Source organism: Epinephelus lanceolatus, chromosome 1, assembly GCF_041903045.1.
Source record: "Epinephelus lanceolatus isolate andai-2023 chromosome 1, ASM4190304v1, whole genome shotgun sequence".
Lineage (NCBI taxonomy): Eukaryota > Metazoa > Chordata > Actinopteri > Perciformes > Serranidae > Epinephelus > Epinephelus lanceolatus.
The window spans coordinates 47,348,052-47,367,552 of record NC_135734.1 but is presented as its reverse complement, the minus strand read 5'-3'; the positions used below and the strand labels follow the sequence as shown (position 1 = coordinate 47,367,552).

The following is a 19,501-nucleotide window of genomic DNA, read 5'->3' as shown; positions in this document are numbered from 1 at the left end:
AAAATTCAGACACCATATACATTTGAAATAGTTTTGGCCCAAAAAGATGAAGAATTCAATGATTTAAATGTCCATTTAGTTGATTTACCCACAGTGTAGCGTGACGGGAGAATACTGTTGGAACTTGGATTTTGACTTTGTTTTCCAGTCCAGAGAAGTGTAAGTGACCCTCGATCATTGCTGAATCACAGCAGTGTAATTGGGTCCTAAATACTTTTGAGAAGCTATTTTTCTTTGGGACCTCTGCAGTCGACTCAGTGGTTAGATTGAATAGGTGTGATTTATCAGTCCAGAGTACGTTCAGCTGATATTTCCTGGTCCAGTTCTAAAACTGCGACGCCTGGACTACCCCTCTGTTTCTGTTGTGCAGTTTGAAGAAGAGATTTGCTAAAGCCAGTTTGTTATAGATGTTATTGTGCACTTAATATTGAAACAGGAGCCCGTTCCTATTTAAATCTGCACATATTTTGATATGTGTCTTTTACCAATGACTGCTGATTTCCTCTGTTCTTATTCAAAATTTCAGTATGTACCCCTGGAGAAACATAGTAGATTGTTGAATCCCAAACCTAGGTAGACAAATACCAGTGACTTCAGGTTGATAGTTGGACCAAACCCTAACTTAAAGCAAAGGTATTTGACAACCAGGGAATGAGGCTATAGATATATAGAATTATATACTGCACCTACTCACTGTTGCTCAGATGGATCTTTGTCCCTTTTTGTTCTTTCAGTTGTCAGTCTGGTTGAGCCATTGCACAACGTTTTGTTCTCCATGTATAAAACAAACCCTTCATACAAATAACATCTACTTGTAAAGGGGCTTTCTACAACCTAAAAGCACCAAATATCATTCATTAATTTGGAGTTGCCCTCTAACCCATCCAACTGGACCCAGTTAAGCTTTTGTGGCAGGCTGTTCCAAACTTTTGAATGGCAGCAAATCTGTTAACACTTTCATGATGCTTTGCTGTTGTGTGTCAAGTAGCTTGCTTTGATACTTATTACAGCGATACATAAAGTTCAAGAGACTGATCCACCAGTCATTTTGCCAGTTAGTGACAGGTCAAGTCTTGTCCTGAAGGAGGCCTGTGGAAATACTTTAGCATCTATTGTGCTGACTTACTGTATGTTAGACCACAAACATTGAAAATAAGTTTGCTTTCTATGGAATCCAACAAACACAGATTTTCACCCAGGAGAGCTTCCTGTAAGATTGTAAAGCCAAACCCTGTTCTTCTTTCCTAAACCCAACCACTTTCATTTGTTGTTGAACAGAAAAAAACATCAGTTGGCGGTGTTGTACCGACGTAGTGCTTTTATTTTGAAAGAGACTGTAAGTAAACAGTAATTTCCTGTGAAAACAGTAGTGTGTTTTGAAAGAAGACAATGCATGTAACAGGCAGAACTTGACATGGCGTCCCAGAATGTCAACAATCAATGTACCCAGGGTAAAACTTATGTCCAGATACGACATGAAAAGTCCACGACCAAACGTCAATACGTGACGAGAAAATGTTTTTCTTGCATGCTGCCACAGTGAACGCAAAATCCAAAAAAAGGTGGATATATTTTCATGAATTGGAGTAATTGGGGATCAGATTCAGCATCAGCAAAACTATATCATAACATCTGTTTTCAAACTCTCACACAACTTGCGCAGTATAATCTGCGTCTCATTTATCCTCTTGTATTCTCGGTATTCCTCAAACACATTTAATTTCTAAAGCATCAAATTTAAAAAACACTTCAGCATATGGGTAGTGTCCCGCGCATTCCTGAGCACACCCGTGCATATGAATTCCGCTTGAGCACAGTTCAGATGCACATGCATGCTCAAACAAGCAAAACAAAAATACTGATCATACGCCTGGACTAATGACACTTGAGTTATACTGCATGAGAGTTTGAAAACTGATATTTGGATAAAGTTTTGCTGTTGGTCCCTATTTACTTCAATTAATGAAGAATGTTTGCCTTTTTTGGATTCTCTGTTCACCTCCATCCCTCCATTCACCTCTGGAAGTTTTTTTCAGGAATACAAGGTAACAGAAAGAGTTAAGTTAAAGATTAATTGATATACAAATGGTAATTTTGTGGGTTAAGTATTGCTTTCACCACAGTGGGCTGCAGTAAGACATTAGTGAAGTAGATAACCATTACAGCTATAAAGAAAACCATTTGGAGCTATTGTGAGAGAAAAGGAAACTCACTGTGCTTATTGGCTCTTCTTGGATTTCACTGTAACCCCCAGATCAACCCAAAGCTTTAAGGGCACTCTGTTTTTCAAAGTTACATCATATTTTGTAGTCCACTGGTTTTCAAGTGGATCAAGACATATTTCTGTTATCCTTAGTGTTAAAATACAGGTCACATATAAAAGAAAAACGTTTGAGAAAAAATGAACTCATGTCATTTGCTTGATCTGCGAGGTCTCAGTCAGTATTTGTTGACATGAGCAACTTGCTCTCAAACCAAAAGACCACAGAGCTGTTGCTTTGACCTCTGTTGTTAGCAGTTGAGAAGCCTCTCCACTGAAAATATCATTGATTGATTTATTTTCCTTTATGTAACAGGCACTTATTTTTAACTTTCAAAGTTTTGGAACATTTTGAACCAGTTTCAGCAAAGCTAATGTCGTACTTATTGTCCTTGTTATAGTGACTTTTAATGATTAGAAACAAGAGGAGGCACTACTTGAATCTAACAATGATAAAGAATAAAGCAGGTGTTCCTTACCAAAGGTTGGGGAATGTTGAATGCTGGTGTAAGACAGCTGCTTCACCAGACGATTATGTTGGAATGGTATGTTTCTGCGAACCACAAATATGTTACATTTGTATGTTTCATGAATATCATATCACCATTTCTAAAGTGACATAGTAAATGATAGGGATGCAAGATACTGGATTTTTTGCCGATATCCAATATACGAATATGTAATGACTCATTTGACCAATGAACAATACCGATATTGGTATATCCACTTTTTTCCCTCCCTAACTCTAGTGATCATCAAGTCTCTTCTGTAGTGGAATTAACATCATATTATATATGCATACTTTTATCATGATGGCCCACCAGCAGATGGAAAATGCATGTTGGCCGATTCATTTTAAAGCCGATATTGGCCGATACAGATGACCTAGCGGTATTATCAGCATGTTAGCCGATTCCAATATTTAATTTTAAAGTTAATATCGGCCAATACCAATGACATGCCGATATTATCGCGCATCCCTGGTATATGGGCTGACTTCATCGTTGGTGGAGGGGATTCTGGATGGTGTGACACCTAGGCAAGGTGCCTGCCAAGCTGCATACCGCTGTTGCAGTTGTGATTTAGCAAGTAATTGCTGTGTTTCCAGTGGCTTTTTAGGCACCAAATGAAGGTGTTTGTGGCAACCTATTGCTATATTTCCCGCACCATTTTTTACTGGCCAGCTGCCTTGTTTCCATCATCTTCTTTTAGGGATGAAAAGCAGTTGGTTTTTACCGCGACGTCTGTGTTTTTTCTGGTGGGATTGTGCCCCCAAGACCAGGTATTTAAAGCCACAGCACAATTTTTTCCTACAATATCCAAGTGGTATTTGTGCCTAGACATAACCAAACATTTACCACACCACATATAATGTACAACTGTTACGTATCTGTGGTTTGCAGAAATTTACAATGCCAACATTTTTTCTTTCAACTGGGTTGCCCCCTCCAGGTTGAGAGAGAGTTACTGCCTCAAGCAAAGGAGTTCAAGTATCATGAGGTCTTGTTCACAAGTGAGGGTAGAATGAAGCATGAGATGGATCAGTGGTTTGGTTCAACGTCAGCAGTGATGCAGGCGCTGCACCCGACCATCAAGATAAGGAGGGAACTGAGCCGTAAGGTGAAGCATTCAGTTTACTGGTCCATCTACGTCCCAACCCTCACCTATGGTCATGAGCTCTGGGTAGCGACTGAAAGAATGAGATTGCGAATGCAAGCAGCTGAAATGAGTTTCCTCCTTGGGGTGGCTGGGCTCAGCCTTAGAGATAGGGTAAGAAGAACAGGTAAGGGTAAGGTCAGTTGAGGTGGTTCGGGCATCTGATCAGGATCCTCCTGGGCGCCTCCTGTTAGAGGTGTTCCAGACACGTCCCACTGGTAGGAGGCCCTTGGGTAGACCCAGAACACACTGGAGGGATTACATATTTTATCTGGCCTGGGAACGCCTCGGGGTCCTCCAGGAGGAGCTGGAAACTGTTGCTGGGAAGAGGGATGTCTGGGGTGCTTTGCTTGGTCTGCTGCACCCACGACCCGGCTTCAGATAAGCAGATGAAAATGAAATGAATGGGTTGTGTAGAAAGTGAAGAACTTGTTGTCTTTTGAACCGTCCCATTGATAATATCATATAGTGTGTTCTTAATAAGCAACTGTCAAAGCAGAAACTGAGTGGTAAAAATGTATTTTATTGCATCTGATGCAGCTTTACATTTTCAACTCTTTGATGTTTACAGTGCACTTCAAAGGGCCATGTGTTGGTGCAATTAGGTCTGATTTTTGAAAATACTGAGATATCCGAAACAACACTGTTCTTCATTAACAGAACAAAACAGATAAAGATCTACACTGAATGTTCACTGTACCAGTAAATTACCTCACGGCTCAGATACCATGCAGGTTGGGCTTAACCTGCTCCACCCCCAAAATGAAATACTCCAGTCTCAAACAGAGTAAAGCTAATGGTGCACTTGGGCGGTCCTACTCAACTAATAAACTCAAAAATTTCCAAGTTCATCACCAGAATGTTTCCCCACTGAGGGCTGACTAAGAATTTGAAGAGGTTTTTGTGAATGCTCCATTAAAAAGGAGATCGACACAAAATAGATTGTGAAAAACTGAAGGTTGCAAACAATAGACCAATCCTGTCTTTCAAATTCAAAAGAAGGCTGCATTTTTCCTCTCAAAGAGCATTTAAAATCTGACAAGCCTTGTCTGAAAGTGTAGACTGGATCCAGCTGTATAATCAAGATGATGTCCTAGCTGGTCTCATGGTAAAGAGATGAAGCAGATTGCAGAACAGTTTCACTGTAGCATCTGGCATCATTTTATTCTGTGGAAGGCAGCCTTGCTTTCTGGATGCACTGAACAACAGAATCACTCTCATTATCACTTCCAGTATGTTCAGGTATATGGGACATATCTGACGTCTGGAAGTAGTTTTTAGCAGATAAATGCAGGACAAGACAGTAAAAATCTGCTTTATGGTGGTGCTTCAAGTGAATCCACCAGTTGATGTCAGATTGTAATGGCTTGCTGTCACTTTTTGCCATCTGGTGTCTCAGTGGACTTTAAACTGAAGGTTCAGGTAGAACTGAAAATAGCCAACGCAAAATGGCCAACAGATGGGAGTTGTGACACGTGAACAGTGAATTGAAGAGAAAAGGCTACAACCACACTCGAGGGACATCTCAACAGCAGTCACACAACTACATTTACCATTATATATAGCCGCTGCAGAGGCTCCACGTTACTGAAGTACTGAATGTCAACCTCTCCCCACTGAATCATATCGCCCATTCTTTCTTGGCTGTAATTGCTCTGAAGGAAAAAAAACTCCCCATTTATTAAATTTCTAACTCTAAGACCTTCTAACAATCACTTATGGGGTCTCCCCATTAGTTTGTCATATTGCAAATGAAGCATCTTTTATTATCCAACTCTACTGGATTGGATTGGATTTGAAGTTAAGTTAGTGTGGTTTTACTGAACTGACATTAAAGCTTGTCATTTCATACAGATCAGTATGAGACCAGCCCAGATACCAGGAGGAAATGTTGGCATTGAACGTTTGAGCAAACCACAGATGTTACATTTGTTCATTTCATACAAATCATATAATTTCTAAAGTGACATACAGTAGTACATGAGCTGACTTTGTTATCGGGTGGTGGAGGGAATGTCACCCAGGTGAGACACCTACCAAGCCACAGACCAGTTATTTTATAGAAAGAGTTATTGCTGCATTTTCAGCTGCTTTTTAGCCAGCAAATATGTTTTTTGTGTTTGTTTGTTTTTGGGACTCCTCGCTGTGTTTTCTGCCAGGTTAGTGCCACGAACAGCAGTTATGTTTTACAGTGACATTGCTACATTTTCAGCAGTGATTTAGCTGCCAAATGTGTGTTTGTTTTTTTATTTAAATTTAATTTTAATTTTATATAGTTTATTAATCCCCCTGAGGGGAAATTCAATTTTTGCACTCCGTTGTCATTAACACACAGGTCCGAAAGACACACACATGCACAAACAGGACCTATACATGCACAAAGTGGAGAGATGTCAGAGTGGGGGGGCTGCCTTGATCAGGCGCCCCGAGCAGTTGGGGGGGTTCGGTGCCTTGCCTTGCTCAAGGGCACCTCGGCAGTGCCCAGGAGGTGAACTGGCACCTTTCCAGCCACCAGTCCACACTCCATATTTGGTCCGGACGGGGACTCGGAACAGGCGACCCTCCGGTTCCCAACCCAAGTCCCTATGGACTGAGCTACTGCCACCCATGTCATTTTTGTTTTTTTCTTAGTGGCCAGTCACTGCGCCTCAACCAGAAAAGTGACACAGAAAGAAGTAGTTTTTTTTTTACCAGACATTGTTGCATTTTTCAGCAGTTTTTTCACTGCCAAATGTGTTGTGTTTTTAGCAACCAGTCACTGCATTTCCTGCCAGGATTGCGCCACAAAAGCAGTAGTTTTTTACCAGACATTGCTGCGTTTTGAGCAACATTTTTTCTGCCACGTGTTGTTTTAGCGACCTGTCGCTTTGTTTCCTGCCAGGATCGTGCCACGAAAAAGCAATTGTTTTTTAAAATGACATTGCTGCATTTTCAGCAGTTTTAGCGACCAGTCACTAGGATAGCGCCACACAAAGCAGATTTTTTTTTTTTTTTTTTTTACAGAGAAAATGCTGCGTTTTCAGCTGCGTTTAGCTGCCAAATCTGGGCGTGTTTTAGCGACCAGTCGCTGTGTTTCCTGCTGGGATAGTGCTACGAAAAGCAGCTGTTTTTATCAATAGGTCACTGTGTGTCTGCCAGAATTGTGCCACCAAAACCAAGTGTTTTTTTAGCCAAAACATGATCTTTTCCCATCCATAACCAGGTGGTTTTTGTGTCTCAACCTAACCACGCATTAGCCACAGCATTGCTGAAATGTTAAGTTGTCACAGATTCGCTACATAGTAATATACAAATGGAACGTATCCATGGTTTGCAGAAACGTACAATGCCGACATTTTTTCTGGTGATTGAGTTGATAAGACAGTCTCATATCTATGAATAAAACACATAAAAGAGTCACTATACTGGTTAGCAATGTAAGCTTATGAGCTAAATCTGAATGATGACATTCCCGAAAATAACAGCATGTTTTTAATTTTACTTATAGACTCAAAAATATGTTTAAGCTCTTGTAAATAATGACAGAACAGCTTTAGCAAAATAAAAACATTGCTGTAAATGTAAACTGAAGTCTAACCTTTGCCCTACATGTCAAACATACTGTACGGATGCTAACAAATGAAGTTAGACTTGGTTAAATGCAAGAATATTTTTGAGCTTTTGGATTGTGCAATGCATAAAACCCAATGTTCATCCCCATTTTGTCTCTTCTGTGTTCATATCACTGCATGTTTAATAAAAATAATTCTCCTCTGCTTGCCGTTCTCACTATAAATCATCTCTCTGATGGTATTTTTGGTTTTGTTTGTATTTGTGTGGTTGTGTTTGGGTGCTGCATGTGAGTTTACACACTTGTACTGCGCCTGAATTTGCAAATATACCTTCTTGTGTGTGTGTGTGTGTGTGTGTGTGTGTGTGTGTTCCTGTCTGTGCTTGTGTTTGTGCCTTTACATGTGTGCTTATTTGCGTGTATGTGTTCACACCACCGTAGGAAGTTGGCGAAGAAGCAGAAGGAGACTGCCAGCAGCTCCACCCAGCAGAGGGAGATGGGTCCGGTCACCACAGCTGATAAGAGCACCACTAAAGTCAGCACCCTGCACAAAGACGACCCCTTCTCCACCTCCAACCAGGACCTCAACGGATTCAGTAAGTCAAAATCTCTGAACGTGCAGCTGAACAGCTGAAGCCACCATCGAGGTCTATTGAAGAATATTCTGTTCCAATCTAATCTCTAAATATAAGACTGCAGTATAATACAGCTGTTTAAGATGGTTGTGCTCCTGTAGTAACAGTGTCGTTAAAATATTTTCTCTTGTATTATAAATCTAGTTGTAAGTTGACTTTTGTTTCACAAAGTAAAGTTTCTTTCGCCCTTGTCTCTACTAGGAAATACACATACAGTACTACGCCTCTGTGCCATTAATCATTTTGTCAGATTAATTTATTCAAATAGTGGACATCTCATTTTATAATAAAACTCTCCATATGTTCCTCTTTCACTAATATCAGCAGTATGTTGTGCTGCTTCACTAGCCTCCATCTTACTTAGTGCTGCTGTAATCATTTATCATTCCGCTCTGTTCCCTAAAATTGTTCTCCTCTGTGCTGCCTCATACCCATGCAAGCACATGTATGCATATTGGGTATTTCACATATGTGTGTCTCCAACTGCAGTCTTCTGAAAGTCAGCCTGCCCGCACTTGCGTAGCTTTGTGGGTGCATTTTCCCATCTCTTTGTAGAATTGTGTGCGTGTGTATGCATGTATGTGTGTGTGTGTGTGTGTGTGTGTGTGTGTGTGTCCAGGGTAATTAGACAGGGCCCCTCAGAAGGGCATTTTTCTCTTGAAAATGTCAGGCTGGCCTTTTGGGAGTGCTTGGCCGTTGAAAGCCAGGGGTGCTGGAGAGGGACTAAGTAGCAAGCTAATGTCGCCCGTAATTGCCTGCTCTCTCCCTCTAAATGTCCACGCTGCAATTCTGACGTAGCATAATGTTTTTGCATTGGAAACACTTAGAGGAGACCACTTTTATCTTCCATGTACGATAAAGCTGTGATATTTGAAAACTTTATATGTTCTTTGCTGTTAAGTACACATGCCTGTTTGTTTGGGCATTTACAAAACACAGAACAGGAAGTCCCTTTCTCCTTGACCTTGGTTGTTCCATAATCTTGTAACATTTGAAACATTTGAATTTGTTTTCCAACTAGACCTAACGACACGAATCTGGGACCTCATGTTTCAATTGCTCTGGCAGATATTTCCTGAGAGATCAGCCTGTTCTTACTCCCAACTTGTCAAATACAGACACTTTAGTCCCGTTTCCACCAAACACTTTCGAATGGTAGCTTTGGAACCAAAAGTAACCCTTCAACCATGGTACCTAGACCCTGGGTAAGTAAGTAAGTAAGTAAGCTTTATTTGTACAGCGCCTTTCACAGACCAGGGTCACAAAGTGCTTTATAATTACAACAAAACAATACACAGTTAAGAAGTACATACAAATTTAAATTAAAAAAGGCCAAGACAACTCAGTGACAATCATAGCAGCCCCAAGACAATTAAGCAAAAGTCTGAACAAATAAATAGGTTTTAAGTTGCCTTTTGAAGGAGTCAACAGACTCCATCGAACGCAGAGAGAGCGGAAGATCATTCCAAAGCCTTGGAGCAACAGCCTGGAAGGATCGGTCTCCTCTGGTCCGGAAACGAGTTCACGGAACCATCAGCAGATTCTGATCCACAGACCTCAGAGCCCGAGCTGGGGTGTAAGGCTGGATCAGATCACTGATGTAAAGTGGAGCCTGACCATGCAAAGCTCTGAAAGTTAAAACCAGAATGGGTCCACTTAGCGGTATCACGGCAAACCCTGCCCTTAAATGTGGGCAAGCTCAGGGGTTTAGTGTTGCTGTAGACCACAGGAACAATGCTCTCCAACGCTTTTTTTTCCTCCAAGTGAGGATGAGAATATATGCTGCTCACATAATCGAGTCAAAATTAATATACATAAACGCTTGAAGATCCACTCATTACTAAAAGTGTTTGTCATCCAAGAGAGACAAAAAAACAACTAATGGAACAGTCAAAGTTGTCATGTTGAAATTTAAGTTGTGTTGACGGATTCACATCGTCAACTCATGCATTGAGTAACGTTACATATAAACGTTCCACCTTAAAAGTTGCCGGCAGTCGACCCAGTTAATTAAGTTTTTTTTTTTTCTCAAGAACCACCAGAACTTGCATGTGTTGCTCAGCACGACCTCACATGTTTAATTGCTTTGATTGGTTGTAAGTCACGTGCTGATGCTCTTATAGGTGAAGATTTCAGAGGGGCCGCAGGAGACACATCGTCCTCAATATTTAGAGCATGACAGGACTTTTATTTTGACAAAATTAAAGACATTTATTTATAAATTGATGCAGAAGTTGGTTCATAAAAAAATCACCAGAATGCTGGATATTAATGATTGATGCTCAAAATTTTACTGTGGAGAACTTCCAAACCACCTGTTTAATATGTCTCCTCCGTTCAATGTTGTTACACCCTTGGCTGCTCTGATTGGTTGTAAGTCTATCCACTTGTGTCCAGAGGCATTTGGGTCTCCGCCTGTTGATAGCACCTGCTGGAATTCAAAAATGAACTGAGAAGTCCCAAACTAATTCCCATTTTTGACTTAGTCTAATGATTCCAGGCTAGAGGTTACTGTCTTCTGGGAACTGAATTCGTGATGAAGTAATGGTTATTTTATTAGTCATGGATTATTTTATACTGCCAGGCTGAGCTGGCTGGACCTTGCTCGGGGCCAAATATAGTTTTGGCATTCAGGTCTTCTTTACCTTGATTTTGGGCATATGTAAAATTAAGTTTGGAGTTTCAAAAGGTGTCAGACTTCTTTCCTTTTTTATTCAGCTGAGGATGCTGTGAATAATATGTTTTGGCCCATATGCCATATCATCCAAAGGAAGATGTTCCTGTTGTATCAGTCTTGTTTGGACCGACTTTGACAAAACTGATAATTCTGTCTCTTTTACGAAAACATACTCATTCCCAACTCATCACATATTGCCGCTTGGTCAGTGGACTTTCACATCTACATATTACTTGCTAGGTATCCTGGGTGCATCTGTTAATAACATTCTGGAACGCTGGTCAATTTACGCTTGTTACATGGATTATGTGATTTCAAAATACACTTCCATTTTCATAGGAAGTGTACAGTGTCTGCTTGTTAGATGCATACAGTCAGTCAAAATACAACACATTCTCACTTTGACCTCAATGTTTGGTCATGGGCTTTCCACATCCAGATACGACGTTCAAGGTACCCTGGGTGCGTTGGTTGTTGACCTTCTGGGATGCTGTGCATTGTCTTCTTTCAAAAAACACTTCTTTCTTTTAAAATAAATGCACTACGTCAGTACAACAATGCGAATTAGCGTTTTTTTCCCCCTCCAACGACAAACGCACATGGTTGGGTTTTGGAAAAAAGAACAGGGTTTGGCTTTAGAATCCTATAGGACGCAAACATCACTTCCCCAGGTGAATGTCGGTGTTGGATCCATCCACCAACACTCCTGCACGCCCTACTCAGACTTTTGCCGCCTTAACCTTTGTTCTTGTCCCACTTAATTTCCCCCTGACACTGCTGAGCACTGTTAAACTACAATGACAACTGGCCGTGTATCATGCCAACGTTAAACGATGGCTTTTTTCGTCAGTGTCTGACGCTGCAAGTCACTGCCCAAGCTCTGGATTTCGACAACTTCAGAGTGAGACCAGGTTGCAAAATAAACCTACAGTGTCTATAAAACATAGTGTATTTACTTATATTTAAATGTGCATCTAATTCATGTGGTTAGGTTTAGAAAAAGACATCATGGTTTGACTACCCATCCACCACCCCCACCTGCCCTATAGGGACTTTCCAGCTCCTTCAACTACGTTGTTGTCCTGTGGTGTTTCAAATTGAAACTGACACCGTCTGGTGGCGTTATTAACTGATGCCCCCAGATGGCATATCATAGTGGAAGGATGCCTGTTTTTTGTCTGTGTCTGACGTGGAAATCAATGACCAAGCGGCAGTATTTGATGACTTCCGAATGAGACCAGGTTGCTTTTTGCTGTGTCACTTCCGACAACTTGTTGTTTAAGATTCATGGCAATTAGCTGTCAGGTTTATCAATGTTGGTGCCGTGAATTAGTCTCTCTCTAACTGTCTCTCACAGCTAGTACTGTTTATCACGTAAACATTTGAAAAAGTAAAAGAAACAAAGCACACACACACACACACACACACACACACACAGTCACTGATCCAGGCTCTGTCCTAATGAGACAGAGAAAAAACGCTGACACAAGGTAGGGGACCCAATAATATTTCCGCAGATGGACCCTCGCAGGGCAAATAACCTTTTTGTGTTATTGCCTTCTCACCCAGTCACCAGTTATCTTCACAGGACATTGCTGTCAAAGCAGATTTCTTTTGGTATGCAGGTGCACTCCTCACTGTATTAAAGTTGAGCTTCTTTTTGAGGCGCATTAGCATACGGTGCCGGTACGCATGAGACGAGAGGGATTTTATCACAGAAGAGGAGAAAATATGTTGTGTTTGGAGGTATTAGGAGAGGGGAACAGGGGGGAGGGAGAGATGAGAGGGGAGAAGGAGGAAGGAGGGAGGACAATGGAGAGAGGAGAAGATAAAACTTAAATTATCCGCTGTAGGGAAATTTGGCTATTGTACCAGAAAACAGTCAGAGCAAACAGAATATGAATAGAAATTAGGCAAGAGGCATGATATATGGATCATTTTCACATCAGGAAGTTATCATCACATTCATTTTGAAGACATCAGTGAAATTGAAAACACTGGATGAGGTCTGTGTCGGCCTTATTCTGTCATTTATTTTTCACATTTTATTTATGGGAACCTCCCGGGTTGTTTTATGGAAAGAAACAGGAAAGGAGTGCTTTGTTAATCCTGAGCAAATGAAGTCTAAGCTTTCAGGATAACTGGTGAGCAAACCCTTGATTTGTTGGTGACAACAGAGTTCAACTGAAACAGAACCACTTAGAGCCTGTTTATATAAATATGCCTGGTATAAATATGCCTTTCGATGGTGTGTCTATCATGTGTCTCCAGCTGAGCACTTGTATTAAGTTATGATTACTGTGTACATTATTTACGTTATAAAGTCAAAGGGCCGAGCACACAGTTATTACATTTATACTTGCTAGTCATGTTAGCAGTTGTGTCACTGGAGATGTGCCGTCAGCATAATCCAACACGTCTCCTTCCATCGGGTAAAACAGTGGACGGTCACGCAACATATCGTCCAACTTGTCATAACATGGGCACATTATAGAGCACACTGTAAACAAAACAACCACCACGTCCTGCATTGATGATGTAGTTCAGGGACACATCAGGACACATTAGTGTTGACATTACTAAACATATGTGGTCAAATGCATCCCAGACCACCTCAGCAAGTGGTTTAGAGCAGTGGTCCCCAACTGGTGCAGCTACAGGGTCAGTTCAGGTCAGTCCCACAGATTAAAATATTCATCATCATACTTTAGCCATGTCGTTGAGCTAGTTTGCTGTCTCTGTCAAGTAGTTGTCTGTTAGTCACTCACTCTACAGCAGGAAACGGCACTTCAAAATAAAAGCTCTGTGCTGGGAATTCACTGTACTTCAAAATGAAGTGTGGTTTTTACAAACGTGACATACTTGCGAGTCACTTGCAGTCCATTCAGGTTTAGAGGATTGGATCACCGTGCATCTTGGAGGTCGTTTGGATCACCCAAGGTGCATAATAATACAAGGTATAAGCAGGGCCTATAATCACATTTACATGTGTGTTTTCAAGCGTTTCACATCTAGATCAAATCTAGGTGCCTTTAAAAACACTTTTGTTTTTATTATTGAACACAATCTTGTGCTGATGGTGGAAGTAGCTAAAGAGTGAACAATCTTGCTTCCCTCTCACTTCTGGTGAGAGCTGCGCATGTACAATACCAATCAGGCACTCGTGAAAAAATAGCAGCAGGTGAGGACAAAGCTTGCGGGCTGAAGTGCAAGCAAACATTTCAATTATTCTGGAAACTGAAGTTTAGTTGGGTGGCATTAGACAATGTGGGCAAAACTCCAACTATGTATTGTTCTGTTTGCCACAAGATTGAGAGCAAGGCAGACAAAATGAGGCGGTTGTCATGACAATTAACTTCAGTCTTTTATATTTGACAGCTGCTAATAAACACAACAATTTGTACAGGGGAAAGTAAAAATCAGCTTTGGGTAATTACATTTCTGACCCAACTGCCTGACCGGACAAATGAAAACAAGACATTAAAGTTGAACCCTGGTACCATGAATATGTGGGGTTATTGGTCAGATCACAAAACTTAACACACCAGCCTGGCTTACGCAAATCTGTGTGCTAGGTCCTGCTCTAGTTCACAGGCTGGCAGTAATGTATCTGAAGCAGTCTGCTTAAAACGCCAGAAGAATAACGTGCTAAAAACGGCTGCTCGGTGTAGCTACCAGATATCATTCTAACAGAAACCCATGGATGACTCACATGGATGGACTATTATTGGGACAGAAGTTTCTCTCACCATCACAAGCACTCATTCATGCTGCTCTCTTACACATATATTACAGCCTCTTTCTTCCTATGGCTTTAATGTGCAGGGAGAAAAATGGCCAATTTGAGTGTCACCTCAGCCGCCATTATATCAAGGAGAAGATGCTTTAAGTGGCTGCCTCCATAGACCACTTTGTGTAGCGTAGGCTTGGAGAGGCTAATGCATTTACAACTTTTCAACATCTCGCTAGAATGTGTCTCAAACCAGCTCCCATTATGCAAATGGTTTTACAATCCCGCTCTGTTACTTGTTGGATGTGTTTACACTTTGATTGTTTTTTATATCAGATGGCAATTTGGTTGCCAAAAGACACGGTAAGTAGCAGACTACCCTTGAGACTACCCTACCAGTATGAAACAGAGCAAAATGCCAGCAGAGTTTGCTGTACAACTGATCCAACTGAGACAAAAAACACTGAGTATTTAATGTATAGCCAGAATTAGATGTTAAAACATAAATACATGAGGGAAAGGAGAGCGGGGAAAGCTGCCATGTGAGAAACTGGAGGAAAGTAGAGCTGAGGATGTGAGACGGGAAGAGAGGGGAGGAAACAGAAAGAGATAGACAGGGGCAGAAGAGGGGAGGCATATTGTGTCATCTGCTCAGTGAGTATAAAGGGAGGTTGACAAGAGATTTCTTCGAGGGGAGAGTTTCCTCTAAGCTTTTACCATCAGAACTGATACAAGGTGAACACAAATACTGCATGAGGACTAATTGGCTGCTCAAAGCATGATGATAACTTTTAGGTGAGCACACAACACACACAGAAAATGCCAACAGGATGCAGGTCCTACAGATAAATGTGTGTATGCTAGCTGTGATATCTACTGTGGATTATTGAACAGGCTTAGCTAGCATATAATATGTCACAGTCAGTCTCCCAGCAGTCCCCCTGGGTTTTATCTTATTGTGTGTGTGTAAGGGTGTGTGCCTGTGTCTATCCCACATATCATTTATTTATAACCTCCAGCAGTGTGTGTGTGTGTGTGTGTGTGTGTATGTGAGAGATGGAGTGTATCTGCATGGACGCAGTAGCCATCAGTCACTGTTTAGAAACGCAAGATCTGATGGTGAATCGCATTCATAAGCAATGATACATTGGCTCAGCTTTATTCTGTTTTCTATTTTTTACTTTATTGCTTCAGTTGCCGTTTTGAACTTGCGATAGCAATCTGATCGACCATTGAGATGGATTTAAGGTTGTGTATGTGACAGTCACAACACTAATAAAGCGGGAAACCTCTGTTTGCTCTGTAAGATATAGTGGAGTAACGGCGTCCTGCTGGCTAACTCATCACAGCCACTTCATACTGTGCTCAAACAGCGCTTAACGCTGATGTCATGATGGCGTTGTTGCAGAAGCATAATGCCCACTCTCTGGTTTCCCCTGGTTAACACCATTAGCTCTGTTAGCATTGTTGCTGTTGGTTATAGCTGTTCATGGAGTTAGAGATGCTAGTTGCTAGCCGCCGGCTCAGCCACCATGTTGAGAACCATGTCTGCTCTAAATTTCACATAGACCCTCTTTAAAGAAATACTTCACCTCCTAAATGGCCATTTGTACATCAGTTACTCACCTTGTGTTATGGTTATTTTATTAGGAAAACTTTCTTTTTCATGCAAAAAGCAGAGGAAATTCTTGATGATTTTAAGTAAAAAGAATTCTGAGTTTAACAACAGCAAAACTATATCAAAACATGTGTTAAAATCCAAGTCTCATTTATCCAGGTGTATGCTCAGTACTCCCCTGACAGCCCTTTCCGTCGGGAACTGAAGGAAGAGTGAAACTTAAGCCTAGTTCACATTACACAATTTTCACCGCGATTTTGACGTTGCAGAGGATCATGAGAGCCACCTTGGGTCAGAGGTGAGTCGGCAAATAGTCTGCCACGATGAGTCCTTATGTGTGAACAAGCCTACAAGCAAGTCGCCCCCTCGTCTGTGACTGGGACTGGATATCTGGCATGCTAGAAAACTGGAGAAGTCTGACACGACTGACAAAGAGCATCAGCCAATGAGAGGCGGGATACGTCCCACGTCAGCACGCAGGAGGACAGAAGAAATGTGAGAAGGACAAGCCGCAGGGTTGCCAGGTCCGGTTATTAGCCGCGACTTTTTGGTGGAGTTGCTTATTTGGGCTTGCTTTCTAAACATCACCTTCCTCTATATATATCCGTCTAATAAGTTATTTAAACGCATGATAGTCGCTTCTTTTGGGCTTGTTTCCACAGCCCTGGTTGCTTGTTTCTCTCCCAAGATCTGGCAACACTGACAAGCTGGCCGGCAAGCAACAACAACAATGGCGGCGTCCACAGGATCACGGGGAGCGCGTTGTGTTTGGACCCAGGATAATAAAGAATATCCATGCCTTTACGATGTGTCGTCTCCAAATTTGGTGACATCACCGCGTTATCAGGGGCTCTGTCGGTGAGGGCTCGGGGGAGAAATCTTGTGGTGTGCACACATAGGTCGTAATGCAGTTGGCGAGACTCCCGTTGATAGAAACACATGTCGGCAGACGCAAAATCAGGGTGACAATCGTGTAATGTGAACTAGGCTTTAGGCGCGGCTCTCTTCAAAGCCAGACTCCTTCGACAAAAAAGTAATTTTACTTAGCTGATCACATAAGCTGCTGGTCTACCACTGCCTTGCTGAGTTAGTTTGTCTGTGTTATTATGTGACTTTGGTGAGTCCAAACCAACCTTGTAAAACACCAAATATCACAAACAAACCAACCAAGCAAGGCAGTGGTAGACCAGCAGCTTATGTGATCAGCTAAGTAAAATTACTGTTTTTTGTCAGTGGAGTCTGGCTTTGAAGGGAGCACAGATAAATGTCACTTTCAGTTCAGTTCCCCATCGGAAAGGGCTGTCTGTTAATGAAGTACAGAGCACAGGACTGGATAAATGAGACTTGGATTATACTACACGAATTGTGTGAGAGTTTGTAAATGGATGTTTCGGTATAGTTTTGCTGTAGTCGCTAATGACTTTAGTTCATCAAGAATTTTCTCTAGCTTTGGATTCTTTGTTCACCAGAGACATATGAGTTTTCTTCACAAATTCAATGTGACAAGGGTTGATGATAGACATACAAAAGTTCATTTGGGGGTGGGGGGGTATTCCTTTAAGTGTGGCAAGGAAGCTAGCTTACTAAAACAGGAAATTACAAGGTGCACAGCAACGCCTTTTTCCCATGCAACTTTGATCCTTATCTCCCTGGCACTAAACCCAGACATATGTCATTTCATCAAATGGCAATGGCTGTCATTTTTTCTTTAGTGATTTATTCCCACCACTGCAAGTGGTCACTTTTCAAGCCATTTGAATAAATAACCAATGCAGCTTTTTTATGCTTAGGACTGTAATAGGTAGTTTACTGCTAGCTTGTCACCAGGTTTGCTGATTTACAGAGTGATGGATAAATGGTCTGCATTTTCTTTCATTTCTTTCTGACAGGTCAGAAATCAACGGAAAAAACTTGAATTGATGGATGGAAACATAACAAATGGAAATAGTTTGGGTCTTTTTGTGCACTTATAGAGACAGGTCTACTCTATCCGATGATGAGACACTTCTGTCCTTTTCAAAAATGACAGAAGATTATGGAGCAATGTGTCAGATGTTTCTCTCTCAACCACCATCTTAAAAACACCAACTCTTGGAGGAGAGATTCAGAGACTTGGGCAACTGATGCCAAGGAGCACTTAAGCTACTTTGTAGGCTCATGATGGCCAGTCATGTTACATGGTTGCTTTATGTTGGTTTTTCCTTTAATTTGTCCCTCATCTGTGGATTCCTTCCACGAATCACGTTTTGCTAGGGAGAAAGTCATCCCAGTGGTTGTAACTTGTCAGGAACACATCAAGGCCCAATCCCATTTCACATTTTCACCCCTACCCCTTGTTTTCAAGTACCACCTTGCCCCTTGGAACTGAGTTATAAGAGGTAGTGGCTGAAAACTTCCCCTTTGAAATAGGACAACCTTTCGAAACCCTTATACGTCACCGGTATGCTAGCGTCTATGTAAAGAGACGTGACGATTGTCAATGGACAATGCAAATATACCATCTTCTGCAGTGGTGATTTCTCTTGCATGGACTATAGCCATCCTTTAGTGGTTGTCAGGGCGTTAAAATTTCACTCTATCAATCAGTGTCTTGTAAGGTGTCCTAAAGTGCTTTGAAAGGCGGCTATAAATAAAATGCATTATTATTACTATTCTGCATTGCATATGGTCAGTAAGTCGGCATCGGTGCAGACTTGCTGTTGAAGGGTTAACCCACACCCACTGCTCACTAGTTGGTCTGGGACAGCACTTAATGTGGCGGACACTGGCTTAAGTGGATAGGGTCAGGGTGTAGGAGGGGGTTTAGGAAAGGCCCATAGTGTTGGGGGCTTGGTATCAAATTGGAGTGTGATGATTGAGAATGACATGTCCACTGGTAAATGCTTATATTTCAACCCATTCTCCGCTTTTTATCGTGCTCTGTTCCTCACCATTGGTCAATTCCATTTAGCTTGAACCGTCATTCTTTGTATGTATTGACTAACATGGAGAGCATGTCGTATCTGAGTGCACGCTCACTGAGACGGAACCACTTTTGTATTTCAAAATTCAATATCGGTAGCATCGACGGTGCCATTAGTGTTATTGGATTGTTCCTTGTGTTGTTGAATATGGAGTATTGATCTTTCTTTGTAGATGTTTTCATTGTTAATTGTGTCTTGTGATGATTTATCGTTGTTTTTTTGAAAAAATGGGTTTACTGACCTATCCCCGTTCTCTTCTGTCTCCTCTACCCTCTCCCTATTGTCCTTCACCTGATTTGTACTTTACTCTGTATCTGCTGTCCTTATTTCATCTCCATCTCCTCCTGTCCTCTTTTTCTTCTCTATTCTCTCCTCCTCACCTCCTGCTTCCTCCTCTCATTTCCCTTCTCAC

General features: G+C 41.5%; 1 protein-coding gene across 12 annotated transcripts in view; it reads left to right on the top strand.

Moving 5' to 3' along the window:
- The window catches only part of ptprt (protein tyrosine phosphatase receptor type T), a 527,216-nt gene that overhangs the window by 390,277 nt on the left and 117,438 nt on the right, over window positions 1-19,501 (top strand). For all 12 annotated transcript variants that reach the window (XM_078171434.1, XM_078171419.1, XM_078171458.1 and 9 more), the window contains one exon: window positions 7,908-8,062. In XM_078171434.1, the coding sequence (XP_078027560.1) occupies window positions 7,908-8,062 (155 nt within the window). The remainder of the gene's footprint in view (window positions 1-7,907; window positions 8,063-19,501) is intronic.